The sequence below is a fragment of the Mastomys coucha genome, unplaced genomic scaffold, assembly GCF_008632895.1.
Source record: "Mastomys coucha isolate ucsf_1 unplaced genomic scaffold, UCSF_Mcou_1 pScaffold23, whole genome shotgun sequence".
Taxonomy (NCBI): Eukaryota; Metazoa; Chordata; class Mammalia; order Rodentia; family Muridae; genus Mastomys; species Mastomys coucha.
In genome coordinates, this window is record NW_022196906.1 from 53,302,217 (window position 1) to 53,321,075 (window position 18,859).

At 36.2% G+C, this 18,859-nt stretch overlaps 1 protein-coding gene across 8 annotated transcripts in view; it reads right to left on the reverse strand.

Moving 5' to 3' along the window:
• The window catches only part of Neo1 (neogenin 1), a 159,428-nt gene that overhangs the window by 66,535 nt on the left and 74,034 nt on the right, over positions 1 to 18,859 (reverse strand). For all 8 annotated transcript variants that reach the window (XM_031344463.1, XM_031344462.1, XM_031344456.1 and 5 more), the window contains exons 6-7: positions 15,069 to 15,223; positions 13,303 to 13,423 (exon numbers count right to left, since the gene is read on the reverse strand). In XM_031344463.1, coding sequence (XP_031200323.1) covers positions 13,303 to 13,423; positions 15,069 to 15,223 — 276 coding nt within the window. The remainder of the gene's footprint in view (positions 1 to 13,302; positions 13,424 to 15,068; positions 15,224 to 18,859) is intronic.

The window sequence follows — 18,859 nt, forward strand, 5'->3', positions numbered from 1 at the left end:
TGGCCTCGAACTCAGAAATCCGCCTGCCTCTGCCTCCCAAGTGCTGGGATTATAGGTGTGCGCCACCATTGCCCGGCGAGAAGCACCTTAACATAGCAAAATAATTTAAGTAATAATGTGTAAAATGAATGAGGACATGAACTTAACCTTGAGTTTGGGTAGAAGCTATCTATCCACAATATTACACAGTGTCTAAGTGCATCTGATTTTCTGTGATTTAGACAGGTGAGAGTCACATCCCAGCTTCAACGGCTACATAGATGTGTACTCCTGGACAAGTTTACTTAACACGTTTAAACTTCAGTTCTTAAAGTATATACAGACATGAGCAGTAGTTACACAAACTGTTTATTCATGGAGAGGGAGGAGGAGAAGAAGAGAGAAGTGGGGAAGAGAGGAAAAGAGAGAGAGAGAGGGGTGGGGGAGGGGCAAAAAGGGAGGAGAGAGGTTGGTTGGTGTAAACAAAAGAACAGAAATCTATATCCCCAAATCTGATAGTTTTACTTTTCAAATGAGCAGAAAAGAGAAAAAATAGGAGACATTCCATAAAGAATGCAAGAAGACAATGAGTAATTAGGTGGAATGGTATCCTTGGAACACCTGAGTCAAAGAATGTATCCTCCTTTTGCTCACAGAAGTGACAGGTTGCACTAGTTTTACATCAGTCCAAACCTTAAACCTCCTTCCCTCCAAACCTATCTTTGGTTTTTGAGACAAGTCTCTTATACAGCCAAGGCTGTCTGTTCTTTAACTCACAACCTTCCTGCCTCAGCCTCTCAAGTGCTGGGCTTACAGGCATGCTGATATAAAACTGTAATTATCTCTTTAAAACATTAATAGTAAAAATGTATTGGGATGATCTACCAGGCATGGAATGATACAAAAATGGACAAGTGATATATCATGTTAACATTAATCAAAACAAAACTGGCACTGGACAAAAAAATAGAAGTCAGTACCGCATGTTAACATGCTCAACACATAGATGTGTACTCCTGGACAAGTTTACTTAACACGTTTAAACTTCAGTTCTTAAAGTATATACACACATTGGGTTTGATCCCCAGCACCATAAACAAAAACGATTTTTAAAAAAAGTCTACAGAGTTCCTATACTGATTAGCTATGCTAATTTTAGGAGAAGTAGACTTCAGGAAAAAAAAAGAGCTAAAGAAAAAGCACAAGGAACATATACACACAGAGAGAAATCCCATTAGAAAAAGAAAACGAGAAACCACACTATATAAGCAAAAGACCTATAAGGTAAAAAACTAAAACAAAAACAAAACAAAAACAAAAACAGACAAACCATTATGAGAACAAAAAAACTCCTAAAATAACACTGAATTCGTTCTGTTAACCATTTACTGCTGGACCTGAAGCCTCCCTTAAGTATGGTTTAAATATCCAATGAGACTTGGTCAAAAAAACTAATTTTTTTCTATGCAAGCAGTTATTGATTAGAGATAGCTCTGTATTACAGAGAGGGGTTTGTGTTGGCTCCCCTCTCAGCACTGGGACCCCATATGGCTAGACCCGTGCAGGCCCTGTGCATACTGCTGCAGTTTCTCTGAATTCATATGTGCATCAGTCCTGCTATGTCTAGAAGGCCTGGTTTTCTTGGTGTCTTTCAACCCCACTGGCTCTTAACAATCTTTCTGCCTCCTCATCCCAGAGCTTCATGAGCCCTGGGGAAGAGGTTTGATGGAGACTCCTGACTTCGACTGAGTGGTCTAAGGTCTCTCATTCTCTGCACACTATCCAGTTGTGAATCTGTTTACTTTGTCTTATTCTGGTTTGTTATTAATCTTATTTTATTATAATTTTTCTAGATGCCTGTTTGTTTTCTAATGGGGGGGGAGAGAAAGGGTATAGATTTAAGTAGGTGAGGAGGTGGAGAGGATCTGGGAAGAGCTGGTGAAGTAGAACTATTAATCAGAATAAATTATATAAAAACATTTCAGTAAGAAAAACCTGAATCAAAATCCTAAAACAAATAAAATAAAAATAATTAAAACAAATGTATTAGAAGGTAATTCTAAATATTTTTCTAGAACATTAATAGACAACAGGTAGAGGGCTAAGAGAAGATAACAGAATAAGCAAAAAGACCAACAATAACAAGCTAGAACATCATAAAATATTTTAGAACCTAAAGAAATGCTAATCTTTACATTTAAAAATACTGTTGAATGGCAGGAACATGTCAACTGTACACGAGGAAAGAAAAGTGCACAAAGCCCAGCATGAAATAACAATGGAAGGACAGGCCCAAATCCTACAGGTTTCCAGAGAAGGAGGGGGCAACCCAAAATGAAGGGATGAATGGAGCTAATGCCAAGTACTGTGTTAAAATGCCCACTGCCTTAAAACTTCCTGCACACTCGAAATATTTATATAAAATATAATCAAGCCACTTAAATGAAAATACTTCAAACGTAAGAAAGTAAAAACCTGGCTTAGAGAATGTGGTCTACAGAAAGGTGCATTGTGAGTAAGAAGATAGTGAAAATATAACAGACTTTTCTTATTATCTGGTAAGAGGAAAGATCAGATTAACCCTAAGTGTGTTGAGGGTAAAAAAATTGTCTAAATTTGTCACAATTTTAAGAATAGCTGAATAATAAAGCAGAAAGAAACAAATTAAGATAGCAGAAATAAGTAAAAAGCTATCTAAAGTGGATAATCATCAGAGAAAATGACAAAGTTTGATAATGATACAGAAAATATATGGCAACAATGTAATTAAGAGAAAACAAACTGATCCTGATCTCACTAAGCAGAATTGAAGGCAAAATGACTGACCAAAAGAACACAAGTGTTTCCTGCTATTAAAAAAAATCTGTATTTTCTTGATTGTGAGTTGTACTTTCTCATATTTTAACATCTGAAAGGTTGCATCTTAGAATCCGATAGTGCCTTAGAGTTTATGAAGCAGTCACCACAGGGAGGTGAGTCACATATCCTACACTGACAACACAGCCTGGGAACCCACAAAGCAGCAGGATCAGGAACTCAGCACATCTGTGTGTTTACTTCATTAGAGAGTCCTTGAGTCAGAGCAGGTGGACAAAAATTGGGCAAAGTTCTATAGAATTTGAAAATATAACTAACAAGTTTGATCTAATATTCATAAACTATTATATTTAGGAAACACACAGAGCTGTCATAAAAAACTGAGTATGTACTAGATTATGAAAAGATTTCAAATTCTGGTGAGCTGGAAGATGAAAGGTTATTTCTTGAATTAAGGAAATTGTTTACTGAGAAGCATGAAGGCTTGAGGACTCATGAAGGAATGCATCATTAAAAGCTATTTGTGAATTTGGTACCCAGTTTCAATGGTTACAAGAGAATAACACACTTCCAAAATGAAGGAATTCAAAACTTGCTAAATACACACAATGCTCTTTAGTACAGCTGCCAAATAGCCAGGAGGCTGTGTAGGGAAGAAATACAATGTGACCTGACCACGAACTCACTAACACAGACAAAGCTGTGTATTCTGAGTACTTGCTTTTGGTGCAGAATTCTAAGGACCAACTCACCAACTTACAGCAATTTCTCTGAAGAATTAACTTTTCACTGGTTGAGAAGTAATCTTATGACCCAGAGACATACTCTGGTTATCATTACTATTTGTTATGTGTGCATTCTTGCAGTGGACTGCTAGTTTAAACAAATGACTTATATAAACAATTGAAGGAAGTTATAAAATAAAATACTCCTCCCATTCTATGTGCAGGAGGGGTGTTTCAGTATTAAGGAAGTCATCTGACTTTTTCCTGACATTAAAAATATTCACGTTAAAAGGTGTGTCAGGTGCTAATGACGCAGCTACCTCAGCGGTGAGCCCCAGAAAAGGACAGCTCTTTCTTTCCATTCTAAATCAAACTGCTGTTTCCCAGATAAGCTCTCAATGCCACAGAGGACATAAAACAAAACGTGTAAAGGTATTTCTACTCATTATCTATTTTGACCAACAAATTTTTTTTTATTTTTGTTTCAATGAGCTTAATGATTTACATTAACTCCAATCATAACACATTTTCATGATGCTGCATCTGAAAGAACATTAGCATTTTTAAGATTCAGCTTCAGAAGCCAAATTCTAGCAATATTTTTTTAAAAAAATCTCTTCATTATGTATAAAAAGCTAAAGAATTCAAAGAACCCTAATAAGATCTTTTACAAGACTACTTTAATGAACTAAAATTTTTGAGTATGAGCTGAAGAGAAACCAAAACTTAGGGGAAAACCCACCACCAAGCCAGAATCCCGATAAAAAGCCTTCGCAGCTACTTTTCTGCTTGGAATGTATATGCTCAGGTATAAAGAGACTCAGACATTAATGCTACACCAAAGCACTTGCTTTAGAGAATGTACACATCTAAAGCATTCAGACAACATTACAGTTCTTCTGAGGCAATAGAAGCATTGAATACAATAATATTAAAAAACTTTCCAACTGCATTTCAAATTTTACTATACTTATTTCTGGTGATTTCATAAGCATGTGTCAACTGGGAGATAGTCTCAATGCCAACACTTTAAATCTAAAATGAAAACCACAACGATCCAAGATTGATACTGTGTGAGATCAAATCTGCAAGCATCCAGATTGTCAGTGATGTCTTTCCGACCCAAATGATATTCTGCCAATTATAACATTACTGCATAATTTAGCATCATTTAAATACAGCTTCCAATTAAATGATATTCATATATACTATCCTTCTGGTATCTTAGCTCTGCATAACATATTCCTTCTTTATAACAAAATAATAGCATCAAATTCAAATTTAAGTTTGCTTTCTGAAAATTTCTTAGTGCACCTTAGAGTCTGGAAAGGTCATTTGCGGGGCCTTTTCAATTTAACTACTAAATACCAAAAATATCACTGAGGCTGTAAGTTGCTACCTTAGTCTTATAAATTCTAGTCTTAAATTCCGTGAGTTTGGTAAAGATGAAATTCACGTTCAAATTAAACAAACTACACTTTAATTACAGGTCAACCTTACCAAAGTCATCTAAGACTACCATGCATTGTGCTCAAGCACAATGATGACAACCCTTCCTAACCCAGAAAGAATGAGGATAGAATCCTAGATTTATATAGCCCTTCTCCCTTACACCAACTCAATAAATCATAGATCTGGTTCTACCTTCTTTTGTAGGGATACCTATCCAACGTCTAATAGATTATTATCAGGTAAAAATTTTGTAAGTGGACACAAAGAAATGTTCTTGCTACTACATGGTTGCAAGCTTTAAATACCACACATAATTGGTACAGAGTTATTATCAGAGACGCCTTGTTTTACTGCTTGAAACCGGTCAGTATACCTCTTATACATTGTGTTTCCTCCTCACGTACCTAAAATCTGCTGCAGTCCTCCCACTGCTATCTATAAGTAGCTACTAAAGAATCTGGCTTATATATATGCCTCCCCGAGATGTTCACTTCTATATTCACACTTCTCTGAGTTCTAAAGCTGAGCTGCCTGCTACTCTCCCAGTGCAAGTTCAATCTTTCTACACTTTGATTTAACTGAATTCCCTCTTTCTTTCCATCTTCATGTACCCTAATCAACAGAATCCCAGGTAACCTTCTGGGTCCAGTTAATGTTAAAAAAAGTTCAGTCAAAAAAGTCTTCTTTGCCTTAGAAACCTGACAGAAATGAGTTCTTTTTGTTTAGAAGTTGAGTAGCACTCTGGCCTTCAGCAGAGCTTACCCTGTAATTATTTAGATTCCTAGGATAAAAGCTCTATACTGGCACTGTGAGAACTAATCAGGTTTAACATAGGGTGACCACATGTATGGATACTACATATTCTCTGACACTCCTGAGTCATGGAAGGAACTTTTGGTAATTATGAGTGAGGCAAACCACAGTGATCTCAAGACTATTTGGTGCTCAGCAATGTTTCCAAAATGATGGCTGACCAGCCTTGCCACTAAGTATAAGCATAATACTGACTTAAAAGTCTGATTTTTGAAATTAAAGTGAAAGGGGAGGGGCCCACATGAGCTTTTGTCTTAGAAACATTAAAACTTGCTACTGTATCATAATTTTGAAGTTGAGAATCTAGGTACCAGTTCTTTCATGCTAAATACTTTTTTAAAAAAAGTCACTTAGCTGAATCTCCAAGTCTATAAAACTAAACACTTAAATAAAACTAAAATTTATTCTAGCTAGATTCTAATTTTTTTTTTCAACGTCACCTCCCATATCAGTCTGCATAGTAAGGTCTTTGCCAGATAGCTAGGAATCTCTATCCATGTACTCAGTTAAAAAAGAAATCTTTTAGCCGGGCGGTGGTGGCGCACGCCTTTAATCCCAGCACTTGGGAGGCAGAGGCAGGCGGATTTCCGAGTTCGAGGCCAGCCTGGTCTACAAAGTGAGTTCCAGGACAGCTGGGGCTACAGAGAAAAACCCTGTCTCGAAAAAACCAAAAAAAAAAAAAAAAAAAAAAAAAAAAAAAAAAAAAAGAAATCTTTTGGTTTAACAAAAGTTTGGTTTTGAGACAGGATTTTACAATCCCAGGCTGGACTTCAACTCACTATGTAGCCAAGCTGGCCTGGAACTTACGCCAATCATCCTACTTTAGCCTCCTGAATTCTCTGATTACATGTATGTGTTATCAGGCCTGAATCAAATTTACTTTTAATATTTTAATAAATTATACTTTAGTTTACAATTTGTATATGATTAATAATTCATGAAAAAAGTTACAATGTCCAATATTTAGAGACAGTTGTCAAATATGCAACCTACATTTTTATCTCCCATAGCATTGCTTCAAGAAATAAAAACTAAAATTTTCTTAAGTAGAAACCATTATATGTAAATTAAAATATTCCATGTACAATTTCTAGTAGTTTAACTTGGCTGCCTCCAAATCTACAATTTGTTATTTTCTGAATGCTTGGATTATAGCTATTCACAACCACAAGCAGCTCAGTTTGTTTTTTCAATAATGTAACTTGGATAGTGTACTGCCTAGTTTTTATCTCACCTTGACACAAGCTAGAGTCATCAGAGAGGAGGGAGCCTCAACTAAGAACAGGTGTCAATTAAGACTGGACTACAGGGAAGCCTGTAGGTCATTTTCTTAATTAGTTATTGATAGGGGAGGGTACAGCTCTTTGTTGATAGGGCCACCCCTCGGCTGGTAGTCCTGGGTTCTATAAGAAAGCAAGACATGGGAAGCAAGCCAGAAAGCCACACTCAATGGCCTCTGCATCAGCTCCTGCCTCCAGGTTCCTGCACTGTGTGAGTTCCTACCCTCACTACTTTTGATGGTGAACTGTTATATGAAGTAAAATATGTAGAGTTAAGCTGTGAGTGAAATAAACCCTTTCCTTCCCAAGTTACTTTTGAGAAGTAAGTGTTTCATCACTGCAATCATAAACCTAAGATATTTTCCATACATAGGTCCCCCTATTTTTTTTTAATGTTTTAAAGCACTCTCTTTTATTGGTTGTGTTAATTTGGTCATTTTCAAATTTATGCCAGTTTAAATAATATGAACCTTTACTATAGTACTTGTAACTATAGTTTCAAGATAAATGATTATTCATAGATTGTTGAACTATATGCTAAATTCTTTTTTTTTTTTTATATGAGAACCTATGTGTCTTAGGTTGGCCTTGAATTTGCAATTCTACTGCCTTTGTCTCCTAAATGCTGTAATTAAAAGGTAGTACTATCACACTCAGGTAAATGGTAAATTATTCTTCAGCTGCACTTTAAAAAAAAATATGCTGTTAAGAAAAACTCAAAAACATGTCTCATTGTCTTATAGGTTTAGTTCTATAGCAATAAATAAGTAAATGCCAATATGTCCATAAAATACTAGGAAATGTACAAATCACATAAAAACATTTCTGTAGATGAAAAAGTTTATATATGAATGTAAATATATGTATGTGTATATAAAAGAACATGTAAACTCCTTCAATTCCTTTGGGTCTCCCCTTGAGTACTTTAATAATACTTTTGAGTACTTTTTAATAAGGACTGGTCTTTAAAATGTCTACTTAATGTAATTCCCACTCTATCCTCAAAATTTTCCCCTTTGTTTTAAATGCACAGGTACTTTGCTATGTGTGTGTCTGCACCACAGACATGCAGCACTCAAGGAGGCAAGAGAAGGTGTCTGATTTCCCTGAGACTGGAGTTACAGGCTGTGAGCTGCCCTGTGGGTGCTGGAAAAAACCAAACAAAAACAAACACACAAACAAACCAAAAAAAATCCAGATCTTCTGGAAGAACAGCCAGTGCTCTTAACTGCTGAGTCATTTGTCCAAAGACGTCCCACCCTCCTTTGGAGACAAGGCTCACTGTGTAGTTCTGACTAGCCTCAAATTTACAGCAATTTTTGTGCCACCCGTTCCCAAGTGCTAAGGTTAAAGTCATGAGTCTCCATGCCCACCTCCCTAATGCCCACTGTCTGTGTGTGGGTGGTGGCAGTGGTGTATATGCAAGTGTGTTCAGACTTCAGTGTTGATACCTTCTATCACTTTCCGTCTATGTTTTGAAAAAGCATCTCTTAGTAAACCTGTTGCTTGCTGACTCAAATGAATTGTCTAGCCAGTAAACTCCAGAAATTTCTTGTTATAACTTCTCTGGCACTGAAATTACAGGGACACACCTCCACCCCTAGCTTTTATATGGGTGCTAGGGATCTCAATTTTGGTTCTCATGTTTGCATAGCAACTATTTTACTGAGTGAGTAGTTTCCTATAATTCTTTATCAGAGTATATTGGCTATTTTTCTTGTCACTGGGACAAAATATTAATACACAGTAAAACTAAAGAAGGGAGGATGTTTTAGCTCATAGCTTCATGCAGAAAAGGCATGGCAGCTGGGACTAGCTAGGGCTTGGGTGGTGGGGGTTCTTAGGATGGTCCCCTCACATCCCTGTATCACCCGTCCTGCTCCACGTCCAAAGTCGCACAAGTTCTCAAAAGAGTGACCCTTGGTTGAGGCCAAGTGTTCAAACATACGTGCCTGTGGAGGAATGATTCTACATTCAATCCCCAACATAAAGTATTTTTAAATTTCTTTTAAGTAGACATAAAACTTTTAATTATTTTGTTTATATTTTAGTTGTTTAATGTCTCTCTAACAGATAAATGTTCTACGAGGGCCAAAGATCATGTCTGCTTCCTGGCTATTTCAACCTTACCACTTAGCACAAACCCACACTTCTGTAAGGTATATGGGATTTTACCATACAAATATACTGAATAACTACATAAGTGAAGTTTGTTAACAAGGGCTAGCTCTAGAAAGTGAGATGAGGGAAGAGGTAACAGTACATTTACTTTTTTATCAGTCAATTACATGATCTTATTTTCGACAATGAACATGTGTTAGATTTTTTTTGTTGTTGTTGTTTTTTGAGACAGGATTTCTCCGTATAGCCCTGGCTATCCTGGAACTCACTCTGTAGACCAGGCTGGCCTCGAACTCAGAAATCCACCTGCCTCTGCCTCCCAAGTGCTGGGATTACAGGCATGCGCCACCACTGCCTGGCATGTTAGGTCTTTTTTAAAACAATAAAAGTTAGTTTTATCCAGACAATTCAGATGCCTTTCAATCTGGTCATAAAATATTGTTTTATTTTGCAAATTTAAATGATATAAATATATTAAATAGATTTTTTTAAATTTCTACTTAAAGAATAACCTCAAAATTTGCCTCATAAAGTTAGTCTTTTAACTTCATTTTCATTTGGCTGAAGAGGGATTATTGGTTAAAAACAGGCAAAAAGATGCAAAAAATTAAAGTAAAAAACAAAATTAAATTTAAAAAGTCACATATGACATTAAATATATACTTCAAAAATGATTATGTTTCATGGGATATATGAAGTGATTTAAAAAAAAAAATCCAGTAATCACCTAATTTAATTCCTTCATTTTACAGAAGACATTAAAGCACAGAAATTTGGTACCTGATCCAACTGGTAAGTCAGGCGCAGAGGGAGCACTGACATTAGACACATCTATAATCTTAGATAGTTCCTAGACTGGAGGAGGGTATGGTGGTACCTGACTAACCCTAGCACTCAGGAAAGTGATGCAGAAAGAGTTCCGTGAATCTGAGGCCAGCCTAGGCTCTATAGTGATTTCCAGGCCTGTCTGGGTTATAAAGTGAGAGTCTTAGAATCAAAAACAAGAAAAATTCCTAGATACAGGAAGCACTATTAAGTCAAATTATACCAGCTCTAAAATTATACTTACTAATACAAAAGCAAAGGGATAAATAAGAATTAATCCTTTGATCAACACTAACTAACCTTTGCAAGTAGTGTTTTAGATTTAAAATATTCCACTACTGACTAATGATTTCTTGCTACTTGGCCAACTTTTAATCATGCCAAGCTTTTAGTCACTTTTTCCAGAACATCTATCACTCAATAACCTCAGAACTATTGGAATTTCTGACAAATATTTCAGTCAAATAAAGTGAAAAAACAATCACTCATAACATTCAGTATGTATTCTTATCTACCATGGCCACAATATCCTAGAAGTCATTTAATGTGTTGGTAAAGTGTGAATTTCCTTTACTGTAAACAAGTTCATGCTACTTCCTTTCATCAGCCCTTCTTCCCTTTTGCAACAAAAAATACTGCCAATTATTAGATCCGTTGACAGGATATACATTTAAAAAGTGTATTTCTATGTTTATTACATTTCAGTCTTACAAGAAAAATTAAAGGTAATTTTTAAATATAACAAGCAGGAAGAAAAGGCAATGAAAAGTTAACAATATTTTCCCTCAGGTTTTACCACCTTTAATATATCTGTGTCCGTCCACCTATCTATCTATCTAACTGAGATATATTCTCTCTGTGAAGTCCCAGACTGGCTTGGAACTCAGAATCTTCCTACCTCTGACGTCCAAATGCTACTAGGGTTACAGGGATGTAGCCCCAACACCAACCTACTAAGCTGTACTAATTTTACTGACAATTTAAAATGTCTTAATTCAGAAGTAATTCCATTTTATGTTCAATTAAATATTTTAAGAGTCTCTAAAACTAAGAGTTGCTGTTGCTAGACATGGTGGTGTGCAATGGAACCCCAGCACTTAATAGGCTAAGGGTGGTGAACTCACCACTAATCTGACATACACAGGACACTAAATATCTCTAAAGTTTACTAAGAAAATCATTGCCAAACAAACAAATCGATCTTCTTTACTCATTCAGCTAGCACACAATTAAGTAAACTTTATTTTTACAAACTTGAAAGTTGCTAAAATGGAAGAAAGGTATAATCACAGTAGAAATGCAGGGTGAAAAAAGTTGTTTAGATATTTTACACTTTTTATGACATTATAAAATAAGTATATTTTTATTTATTTTTTCAAGTATATTTTTAAAAATAGCATCTATAAATCCTATATGCTGTTTTAGTAAAAAGACAGTATAGATGCCAGCTTCACCATACAGTTTCTCTGGTCAGGCTATAGCTCTCAGAGAAAACCCTGGAACTACACTAGTACCTTACTGTACCTGACTCAGGAACAGATACCCAAAATGCTACTTTTGTCATGCCTTCACAAGACATGCTCAAAATAAAATGAAAAGAGAAAAAGGAGAAAGTTTAGTAGCTAAATGATCACCCTTACCAATCTGTTATACAACACTAATTTAGTATGAGAGTCTAATCATAAAAAAGTTCAGTGTAACACTGTTTATAGTAGTGATAAATGAAAAATGACAAAAAGGACAATTTAAATGTAATCGGAGAATAAGTTATATAAAAGTACATATATATATATTATATTCAACAATGAACAGTGTTGTCAACTGTTAGCATGGGAAATGTACATGGGTTATGTTGCAAGAAAACAGGAAACAATATACACATCTGTGTGCTCCTATGCAACATTCCTAGGAGGTAGGATTTAGAGTATGCCATCAAATTAAAGCTTCCCAGTTTCAAATTCAGGTTTTACTTCCTGCTCAACAAAAAGGAAGCCAGGTGCTTTTAGGATAGTTTTCCCTTTTCTCAGCTGACACACATTACACACATCAGCACAGACTCTGGAGATATCAGTCACATAAGGCAAGGACTTCCTTCTTGGCTCTCATGTGCAGATTTGGAGAGCCAGCATCTTTCCCCAACACACAACCACTTGGGTGCTTTTGCAGAAAATGCCTCTGGTGAGACACCAACTTATGAGCAACTCTTCTCAGATCAGACCTAAAAAGTAAATCTGAAGTTCCAGCAACAAAGCACTGTATCAACTTCTCTGTCATCTAGAAAACCAGAGCCACATTCTCTCCGATGTCCAGACTTCAGCCTTATGTGAAGGTCTTTCTCTGCAGACACTATCTTTACCCAGAGGCTACTGCTGCTTGTTATATATGCCAATGCTATTTACAAGACGTATTTTCCTACTAGCTAAATACTTGTTACTCTCAAGAATTAAAAACTGCACAATATTAAGCTTTCTTTTATCAAATTACAGTGGTACCATGGTTTCCCGATTTGACTCTTAATTTTCTATTCTTTAATGTTGATTGAATTTATTTTATAAACAGGTATTTTTATGATAATAAGAAAAGGTACACTAATTTTAGCTTGGAAAAACAACTAGTGCAGAGTAAACATTAAGAAGTCTTCCTTATGACACAGAAACAAATTTGTGAGATTGACACAAATGGGTTCTGATAAACATTTACTTATATAGGACTTTTTCAGTTTTCTTCTTAATATCAACTTTAACGTTCTCTGAAAATATATCTCTAAGTAATTTTATTTTTTCCCTTTTCTTTGGACTTTTTAAAAATTACTTTTATTTTATTATTGTTTTTATGTTGATTGGTGCTTTGTCTATACTTATGTCTATATGAGAGTGTCAGAAGCCCTGGAACTAGAGTTACAGACAGATGTGAGCTACCATGTGGGTGCTAAGAATTAAACCAGGTCCTCTGGAAGAGCAATCAATGGTCTTAACCACTGAGCCATCTGTCCAGCCCCCCTTTCTAGACTTTCTGAAATGGGTATGAATATTTTATCTAAATGTATATATGTGCAATACATGTGGTACCAAAGGAGATCGGAGGAGGGCATCAGATCTCCTGGAACTGGAGTTACAGATAGTTGTGAGCCGCCGTGTGGTCCTCTGAAAGAGAAAGTGCTCTTAAATGCTAAGCCCTGCTAAGTAACTGTAAGTGACAGAAATAATTTAGACTACTGTTCTTTTGCTTGTAGTTGTGTCACATGCTGGCTTTACCTAGCAAGCTCCTGCAGCTCACTGCGGCCCTCTTACCGTGCTCAAGGATTATCAGCTGAGCTCCAGCCTGTGCATTTCCAGCATCATTCTCAGCAATGCACTGATAGAACCCTTCGTCTGATTTCACCAGACCCAGAACTTGAAGATTATGTTCCTTCTAAGGAAGAAAAACACATAGAATTTTATGACTTAATTAATAAATGTGAGTTTAAAGCCTCAAGGATATGTTCTCAAAGAGAAGGAAGAAATACTGTTATTAGCATAAATGTTGCTTTAAAATAAAAAAAACATAATGATAAAATAAAATGCTAATTTAATCACAACAGACTGGTTTTTAATGTTAAGTACTCAGAAACTACCTTTTGTTAATATGACATTACGAATTTTAGAAACATTCCCACAAAAATGAATTACTTGCATGGCAAATTTATAAAATGACACTGTCTTTAAAACACTATAATTACTTCTGAGCTTTTTAATAAGTTTTGAGTAAAGACCTTAAGGTATGCCATTAATACTTATTACTAAAACCTAAATAATCCTGTTAGTATGATATTAGAAAATGATAATATTAGTAGGCAATAATATCTACTATATACCTACTACATATAATTAAAATGCAATTTTGACAAAGAATTCTTAATACATTTAACACTTTTTTTTCTTACACTGGGATCTGAGAGAATCACTGGTTAGGCTAGGCTAGCTGGGAGTGTGCCTCTGGGACCCACATGTCTCTATCTCCATAGTGTGGCTCTTCAACTAAAGGCCTTACTTGGGTTTCTCCTTGAGAGAGACCTTAGGCCTTCATGCTTTTACATGGCAAGTACTTTACACGCTAAGATATCAATAGAGCTTCACATTTAACACAATTTGCATTTACAGTTTTGTTACCTTCTCAATGATAACCTAGCCTGGCCTCAAGCCCCTTCATTATCCTCCTGCCTTCATTCCCTGAGGGGTAGCATTACAGGCAAATATCACCATGTCTTGCTTGTATCTACTTTGAAAATTCCTTCAACTAATACATGCAAATTAAATGAATGGCACTATGTGATGATATACTCACTTTCTAAAAGGATTTTTTTTTGTTCGTAGTGTTAGCATGGGGTCATTCTTACTTTGAAATGTATGTGCATGATAATTTTTTATAAATTTATAAAGTTTTATAGGGTTTGTTATATCTTATAAACTTTTCAAAATGATTATCTTTCCATTCTTCAAGACAGAGCTGGATATGGTGGCACATGCCTTTAACCCCAGTACGCAAGAAGTAAAGGCAGGTGGATTTCTGTAAGTTCCAGAACAGCCATGCTTACATAGTGAGTTCCAGGACAGCCAGAACTACGCAGTGAGACCCTGGGGAGTAGGGAGGAAAAAGGGAGAAAGTGACAGAAGGAAGGAAAGGGAGGGAGAAGGGAGAGAGAGGGAGAAAGAGGAAGAGAGAGATATCTGCTCCCTGAATACAGCTGTGAAGGCAATGAGAACACACGTGCATACACACACTGCATTCCTCATGAAGTGCTGATAGCTACATTCCCAATACCAGACTGTTGGTGGGCTCTAAACCTAGTCCAGCCACTGATTTGCTATGTAATCTCATACAAACTACCAAAACACTTATGAGCAAGGCTTTCTCTACAGGCTAAAAATAAATTACGTTCTGTATTTTTTTCTATAATGTTTCTATTTCTTCATTTACAGTAATTTAAATTGGTATATCTATTATATTTTTTGATTATTACATTTAAAAACACTTGAAGGTTTCAAAAATAAATGTACTTCATTGAAAAAATACTTACTACAATTTTAAAGTAATCACTTGGGATAACTACATCCCCATTCTTGACCCACTTCACAGTTGGAGTTGGCTTCCCAGTGACTTCACATTCAAATACAATATCCATGGATTCATGAGCATATATGTTAGCAGGTTGTTTCAAGAATTCAGGTGGCACTTTAAAATATATAAAAAAAAAACATTAAAAATAAAAATAGGAAGCTATTCACATATCAACAAACTTTTAGACCAGAGTTCAGTTATTTGCATGTCTTTATAAAATCATATAACTATATATTTAAAATGTTAGCACAGTAGCTTTAAAAATTAATTGCCTGATGGAATATTATTCAGCTGTAAAGGCAAGTATTTTTTTAATTCACAGGTAAATTGATGGACCTACATCTGCCATGAGATTAAGTTCAAGAAAACTAAAGTCTGACAATAAAATTATGAAAATTTAAAAATAGTGACTATCCTCCCAAATACTGGCTATTCAAACTTTAACCTAAATTTAACTTTTTTTCTAAGGCGTTCATATATGAATACTATATTTATATCACATTTCCTAACTCCTGTGTTTAAAACCAACGCAAGCACGCACGCACACACTCATCTCTTCTTCTGTATGAATTGTTACACATGTATTCACATATGTATATACATATTACTGAACCCATTTAGTGTTGCTTGTATATATGCGTGTGTTTAGGGCTGACCACTTGGAAATGGATAACCTATCAAAAAGTTTGTCCTTGAAGAAAACTAATTCCCCATCTCTCGGCTGCCACTGATACCTGTAGCTTTTCATTAAGTGGACTTGTGGATCAAGTATGGGAGGAGAGGGCTTAGAGAGGGCTGGAAGTGAGAATGGAAATCAGTGAGGGGCATCTCTGGGACTAGGTAGAGACTTGGGACAGGGGAAGCCAAGAGGAATTTATGGGGCCAGGCAGGACTTTCAGTGGAAGGAGGATGACATCAACCCATCCACAAAACCTTCAACCCAAAATTTATCCTGCTTACAAGATGTGCAGGGATAAAGATGGAGCAGAGATTGAGGGAATGGCCAACCAATGACTGGCCCAACTTGAGACCCATCTTATTATGTGAAAGAGCCAACACCTAACACTATTAATGATACTCTGCTATGCTTGCAGACAGAACCTAGCATAATGTCTCCTGAGAGGCTTCATCTAGCAGCGGATGAAGGCAGATGCAGAGACCCACAGATAAATATCAGGCAGAGCTTGAGGGGTCTTGTGGAAGAGTGGAGAATAGAATTGACTGAGCCAGAGGGGTCAAGGACACCACAAGAAGACCTACAGAGTCAACTAACCTGGGCTCATGGGGACTCAGAGACTGAACCACAAACTAAAAAGCATGCAGGGGCTGGAACTAGACCCCTACACATTTGTAGCAGATGTGCAGTTTGGTCCTCATATGGGTGCCTAACAATTAGAGCAGGAGCTGTCTCTGATTCTGTTGTCTGCCACTGGATCCCCTTCCCCTATCTGGACTGCCTGGTTGGGCCTCAATGGGAGAGGATGTGCCCTGCTGAGACTCGATGTCTCAGGGTAAGGGTGGGACTTTTCAACTTAAGCTGTATCTGTGTGTGGCTTTACTCTGTCATCTCAATATGGACTGATTTGTACTTCAAATCATTTGTATATTTTCCACCCTCAGAAGTCATGTGGGAAAAACTTAAATCTACGCAAACAATATAGACCCAAATAAGGCGGTCTTCTATACTGTCTACATAGTCTCTACCATAAGTAACAATCTTAAAAAAGTGTTATGGCTTATCCTTCCATTTTTCTTAAATATAAAAGAAACTTGCCTAACCTTTCTTCTTCAAATTATAAATAATAACACACTATTTTTTTCTACTTTTAAAGCTTGTACTTATAACTTAGATGGTACCATTTCTAAGGAACTGACATATTCCTTGAGCTTATATCTAGTATTTGGCAACCCTCCCCCTAGAATAGAGTAAGTAATTCTGCAAAACAAAGCAAAATAGATTTTTAAATTAAGTTAATAATTTTAATATGCATTTTCAGTAAGAAAATCATAAACAGTGTTCACCATTTACTTTTCCCTTTCATGAATTATTTTAAAAAATAAAAACAAAAAAATAAAGCCTTCTCTGGATTTTAACTACTCTTTATCTAGTACTCATACTAATTAAAGATAATGTGAGAGCAGATGTTTGTGGTTAGGAAGTTAAGCAGATAACCAGAGAACAAATGAATCAATTACCATAAGAAAATAAGTATTGCAATGGAAGATGTATTTTGTTACTGAAGAGATAATTAAGCTTCAAATTCTCTATAACAGTTTTCTATCCCTTCTATTACCACCATCATTACAAGGGTAATTTTAATTGCTAAATACACAAATAAAATGTTAATATGGAAACAAACATTATACTTCCAAAATTCATTTGCTAACAAACAAACAAACAAACAAACTTAATTCCACCACTGTTGACTAATGCTGGGACTTGGCACTCAATTCAAACAGAGAGCAGTGCTGTGCTGGCCAACAGCAAAGCTTCGTGGCTACTGCATTTCACTGCCATTTGGAAGGTTATGGTTTTCATTTACATTAGCACTCCAATGCTGGTGCTTTCACAGTTCAGTACTGAAATTTTCAGCAAAGTTTTCAAAATAGCTTTCAATCTAGGACCCAGTGAACTTGGATCCGTCCCTGATGACAACCATCTCTTAAGACTGCCTGCTAAGGCACTGGTGAGATGGCTCAGTGGGTAAGAGCACTGACTGCTCTTCCAAAGGTCCTGAGTTCAAATCCCAGCAACCACATGGTGGCTCACAACCACCAGTATTGAGATATGACACCCTCTTCCGGTGCGTCTGAAGACAATTACAGTGCACTTAGATATAAAGACTGCCTGCTAAATCTTTCATGTTCTATATACAATTCTCTTGAATTAATGAAATTGGGCTGGCGAGATGGCTCAGTGGGTAAGAGCACTGACTGCCCTTTCAGAGGTCCTGTCAATTCCCAGCAACCACATGGTGGCTCACAACCACCTATAATAGGATCAGATGCCCTCTTCTAGTGTCTCTGAAGAGCGCAATGGTGTACTCACATACATAAAATAAATAAATAAATCTTAAAAAAAAAACAACTTAGGAGTAATAAATCTAATTATGCCAACTGTGGTGATATTTTCATGGGTATACACATATTAAACATTAAGTTTATACTTTACTAATATATTATTTTTCTTGTTTCAGTTGCACAGAATATAAAACTTGACAACCATAAAAAGTTGTGGAGAATCCACTACTGCCTCACTATTATTGGTGGGTAAGAGAAGTAATCACATCTACCTGAAGAGCGTTTCAGCAAGATATACCAATACTTAACATAAATACCTTTCACTTTAGCAATGCCAGTTGTGATGGGCTTGGGATCTGAGAAGAACCATGAGGGGAGAAAAAGGTGAATGGAGGAGAGTTCACTATGTGTTAGTTGAGTTCAAGAAAACAGGCTCTGAGAGCTGGCCAACTGGAATTAAGAGCAGCCCATAAGAAACCTAGTAACAACTCAGGGTTATTGATAGGAAAGTGGATTCTAAAAGCATAAAAGGTAGATCTCTACCCAGCATTTCTGCTGTTTAAGGCTTATTATAAATATAAAGGTTGTGTGTGTGTGTCTTTTATCTGGGAACTGAATGGTCAAAGGCAGGGTAGAAATCCTGGGTCTGAATTAAAAATTTCTACAACATCATACCTTTTTCGTGGCAGTCCACTTAAAAGGATGTGGAAAGGGGAAGTTTTTTTGTTT